Below are 5,388 nucleotides of genomic sequence, written 5' to 3' on the forward strand. Positions count from 1 at the left end.
GGTTGCCATATTTCTTTCTGTTTTTTTTTCCTCTTGCCTTTGTCTCACTTGGTCGCGGCCGACAATACGCCCGATTACCCCGTCGCAATGAAATATCGGGCTACTTCCGGTGCGATTGCACGCGTCGTAACGCGTTCGTGCGCGTTTCATCTTCCTCGCCTCCGTCGTTTTTTTCGTTGTGCAGCACCGTAGATTCGCGCCGCGAACGCCACGAGATCCTGTTCGCAAGACCCGATCGAAATCGCGCCGAGAGAAATCGCGTTCGATTTTTAAATAGCTCGAGTTTAACAGCATTCGCTTTGCGCCGCGACAGATCGAAGGAGGACGCGTGCGCCGGAGCTCCACGTTGATAGCGAAACGCTTTGATAAGAGGGAGCGGCAGGGGGGGAAAAAAGAGAGAGAAATTTGATTGATAAGCGACACGATCGCGGGATCAGCTGGCTGTACCGACTCGGTGCGTGTGTTTCTCGGAACGTAACGACGAGAAAAAGAAAAAAAGAAAAATACTTATATATTCATAAACGTAATCGGGATTTACGCTATCTCATCGTATCGATTGAGATTTGTTGTTTGTATTATCACCGGTCATCATGTGAGTCATTTTTGTATGTATCGGGCGCCTCGATGGGTGTCTCCGTGTCGTCTGCTATCAATTGTTCTCTCGACGCCCCATATCGCTCCCCGTATTTGTCGATTTCGTTTTATTTCTCGACCAGTCGCCTGAGCTCTACACGTTCGCGCCCACAAGATCCACCACGATCCAGCTATGTTTATTGCGCAATATTATCCACGCTGAAATACCGCAAACATTGTAACTATAGCAACGTAGTATCGTCGGACGCACTTTGGAAGTTCAAATTTTATTGCGTACGATCGAAATTATCTTCGACGGAGTCGAATAAAAAAAGAAGGCAAACTGCATGGTTTTGCTATCGATGATCGATTGTTTTTGTCCCACGATTTGCTCCGAGATCCTATTTTTTTTATAGCTGGGCATCTATTATGGAACAAAGTCGGAATGGATTCCGATCGGAATTATTCAATTATTCCCTATATTTCTATTGTGTTTTCTGGCGATAATGGAATAATTTCGATTGAATGAAGTAAACTTTTGTTTGTACTCGAGATGAATCAGGTATATGTTTGAAATGTATCGCTAAGAAAAAAAATTGTTCATCTGATTAAATAATTTAATTCGTCTTTATTTCTTTTGATGAACAATATGTGTAAGTCAAACATGTTATATTTGAATTAAATTCGTATATTCTCCAATGAAAGAAATAAAGCTAAATAAATTAATTTATGCCCGTTTTTACCAATGTAAGTTAACTTTAATTTCAACTCGATTTGCTCTGCATCTTTTTTTAACTCTTGGAACTAGAAAGAGGTGAGTTAGCTGAACCAAGATTAAAATTAAACTAATTGATAGAAATGATCAAGTGAACAATTAATTTAATCAAATGAACAATTTTTTTCGCAGTAGCGAAAATGAGAAGTCAAGCTTTATTGCAGTTTAGCAATAAAAAACAAGCCCATTATTTTCAAATACAGACACGCGCGCGCGCGCACGCGCGCAGCGAAAGATGATAGAAAGAATCAAGTGTCTCACAAATATAAAAGTTGTACAATTTTTTGATCATCGACACTTAAGTTTATAAGAATCTGATAAGATAAAACCATTTGAAAATTAAATGTCGTAACGCGTTGTTAAGCGTGACTCATCTGTTGAACAGCTTGGGAATCTATTCCAATTGCACTTAATGTACCGTTCAACTCTCGATTCGCTCGAGATTTGCACTGTCTAAAATATTTACAGACTTGAAAAAGCATTAAAGTGGCACAGATTCGAGTTAAATTCATAAAGAAAAAAAAACATATTCCGAAATGAAATGGGCGGTAAACGAAAGTCTGCGCCTCTTGCCTGCATCCAAGGTGCATCTCGGTGAATCGCGCCGATGATACTCGGACGCGAGTACTCGACCGTAAAATGCTTTCCTGGAATTAAGCTAATGATGGTGGTTTGCAGCTTTCGCTGCAGAAGCGCGCGCGTCTTTGGCGAGCGTAGCGTAGGGCGTCTGTGACCTGGCGTTATCTCCTTTTCTTTTCTCTCTTTTCCAGGATGCATTCGCAGAAGAAAAGCGGTACGCGGTACAGGACAGCTTCTATCTCGACGCGCTTGGAAATATTTTAATAGCGCCACGTCGTCAACTGTAGCGAGCGGTGAGATACTGCTGCGAATTATTGCACGGGCACAAAGTCCGACTCTGGGGAAGTTGTCGCCCTAAAACTGAATAGCATCATCATTGCAACGACTACAAGAGAATTGTTGTTATCATTGTCGTCATCGTCGTTATCGTCATTGTTGTGGTGAGACGTCTTTTCGTTTATGTTGCGAAAGGACACTTTGGGATACGCTTAAGAAGACGTCAAGTATGCTACGCTTCCTCGAACGTGGAAACGAAGTGAGTTAGATTCATATTTTTGTGTTCTCTATAATTGTGTTCTGCTTTCTTCGAAACGAAATCTATTGAGAGTGTGTGCATGCCACGCGGCACTGCTCCAACGGCAGTTATCTATGTAGCTTAAAAAATGTTATGTAATTTTGCGTAACGCATAGATAACCCCGTTCGAACGTGCGATTAAAGGGCTTGGCATCATTAAACTTCTTAAGAATTCTTCCATTGAATGATACATGAAATTTGTTTGCAAAAAGTTGAAAATAAAATATTATCTGGAATTATTTCTGAGCTGTTTATTTTTAAAATTTTGCATAACTCGTTATTTCAGTCGTTTACTTTTTAAAATTTGTGTAGAGAAACGTGACGAGATATGATGCAATATTTGAATTTTTGCAGGAAATCGGTATCGTCTTGTGATAAACCATGGAAATTCATGATCGATAACATGGGAGATACAGTGGAAACAACGTAATAACGTGGCCGCGGATGATGGCAGGTCAATGATAAACTGTTTATTGAAATAAAAGAGGAAACAGTTAGGACAAAGAGTCAAGTCGGAACAGTGTGAACAGGGTGACGCGACGGACGGTAAGGGAGGCAGCACAGAGCCGTAGTAATGGATGAATGGGAGTGAGCGCGGCGCACGGGAAGTGCAGGAGCGGCGGACGCGCACTTTGTGGCACGTCGTGGGAGCCTCTGGATGTGGAGGCCGCGGCACTGGCAGCGTCAGTGGCAGTGATGGCCCCTGCTCTGACGGAAGGTGGTCCTCAAAAGCCTGAAAACTTGCTCCCTACCCTACCAGCCGCCAGCGGCTTTCTGTCCCCCGATCAGGCCACGCAGGTGTGCCAAAACCGTGAGATTCTCTCCAAGTTTGTGGTGCCAGCGAACGTGCAACCGTCGAAGATCGACGAGCAGTGCTTGCATGGTATCTCAAAGGACCTCATACGCGATGTCATTAACTCCAAGTACGCAAACAACCTCGACTCGCTATCCGCGTTTACGAATGCGTCCGACTTGATCGGATCGAGGAACGGTGCGGCGTGTTTGCAACAGCAGGCGGCGGCGCCGGCGGCGGCGGAGGCGGCGGAGGAGGAGGAAGAAGAGGAGGAGGACTTTGAGCGGCCGGTCACGCTGCCGGACGCCGGTCACGCCGAGGGGAAGGAGATCGACATTATAATGAACGACCCATCTATGGGTGATCAAACGAACAACATGGGTTTCTTGAAATCGAGCGTGGACTTGCCCCTAGTGGCTAATGAGACCGAAACGGAAGACAATAAGAATCTGGACGTCGATCAGATCATGGCCTTCGGCACCGATATCGCGGCCGAGCAGTGCAACATGGCGAATGTCGCTGATATCGGGCACAACGTGGAGGAGATTTTACAGGTCATTAATTCGATAGAGGGCGCGGGGAGTACCGAGAACATTTCTACGGACGGTGGTGAGCCAGTGCAAGGCGCTGTCGACAGCGTGGAAATGTTTGCTATGCCCGAGGAAGGATTCGCGTCCTTCGAACGGGATTTACTTAACGACGTGGACGTTATGAGTCTTTGCAACGATAATATGAATATCACAGTGGACACGGTGGACCAGCAAAAGTCCAACAGTTTGAGAATGCAACAGGACATTGTGGCACAGAAACAATTCGAGAATGAAAGGAGATGCGCGTTTTTAATGAGAAGACTGAGGAAACTTCAAATGAGAATAATAGGCAGACACGTGGCAGAAGAGAATACCGGTGTTCTCGAATTAGCCCATCACGGAGTAAAAAAATATCTTCTACAAGAATTGGTTAATATTGGTTCGAAATCCAACGTAAGAAACTTTCCTGAGATTGGTGGTAGTTTACATTCGTTTCTGCAGAAAATTGAGAAAATGTGTGTTGCTCAGAGTAATAGTGTGAATCGTCAAAGAGTGTGTCGATACTTTGGTGGAGGGTCACGTGATAACGTGGGTGGTACATCTGGCAATAACGGTAATCGTCAGCCAGTATTTGGTACCCCTCAGGTTAAACTAAATGGTGAAGAAGTGGAAAATATGGCTGGATCTTTGTCCACGCAATTACATATTTTGGAATCTAACTTGGATTCGGACTGTACAGCATCCAGCAGTGGTGGAGAAAGTTGCGATGAAATGCAGACATTTAACAATTCACAACAACAACGTCTGTCCATGTAAGTTACGTTTAACAAAAGATTTAATATTAATATTAATTTTACATTAAGCACAAATGCATTTACACATTCTGCTTTTATCAATTTTGTGCAATTTATTAATTTTTCTTTTGTACTTATTTAAGAAATATATTATAAAATTATGTCGCTTTATGAGAAGAAAGAATATATAAAGAAATAGGTTGTTTATTTAACTTGAATAGGTAAAAAGTATTTCAGAGATATTTCTGAATTATTACTTTGAACAATTGCACTTTTTATGTATATTATATAATGTACAATTATAACAAGTTATTATAAATAACTGAATTCTATATAATTGTCAGTAATTTAGTAAAGTTTTGTTATAAGTAATTTAATCCACAATATTTAATTTAGTATTATTGCATTAGTATTATTGATTTAATATTATTTAATATTATATAATTTAATTTAATATTGCTATTTCAACTATTTAATCTTTATTATTCAATTTTATTATTCAATTTTTATCATCAAATCGTAGTAAAAAGTCTAACTTAATTGTTTATTGTTTTAAATACTCTAGATGATTTTTAGATGGGCTTCCTAAAGCTCTTTATTTTCTAATTGTTTATGACTCAAGAATTATGCCTTAATATAAAAATAAGCGATAATTTCCTTAGTCTAAAGAATTTCAAAATTTTTTAAATTTATATATATATATATACATACAGGGTGTCCCGAACTTTTTTGCCAATCACTTTTGTGTAGATAGAGCGGACTAAACTGGG

The 5,388-nt window shown here is 40.9% G+C and overlaps 1 protein-coding gene across 3 annotated transcripts in view; it reads left to right on the forward strand.

Annotated features, from left to right (window-relative positions):
- The window catches only part of nsl1 (non-specific lethal 1), a 12,435-nt gene that overhangs the window by 2,147 nt on the left and 4,900 nt on the right, over positions 1-5,388 (forward strand). For all 3 annotated transcript variants that reach the window (XM_018516753.1, XM_018516754.1, XM_018516755.1), the window contains exons 2-3: positions 2,119-2,462; positions 2,856-4,636. In XM_018516753.1, coding sequence (XP_018372255.1) covers positions 3,084-4,636 — 1,553 coding nt within the window. In that variant the 5' untranslated portion in view covers positions 2,119-2,462; positions 2,856-3,083. The remainder of the gene's footprint in view (positions 1-2,118; positions 2,463-2,855; positions 4,637-5,388) is intronic.

This window comes from Trachymyrmex cornetzi, unplaced genomic scaffold, assembly GCF_001594075.2.
Source record: "Trachymyrmex cornetzi isolate Tcor2-1 unplaced genomic scaffold, Tcor1.1 scaffold646, whole genome shotgun sequence".
NCBI classification, from domain to species: Eukaryota; Metazoa; Arthropoda; class Insecta; order Hymenoptera; family Formicidae; genus Trachymyrmex; species Trachymyrmex cornetzi.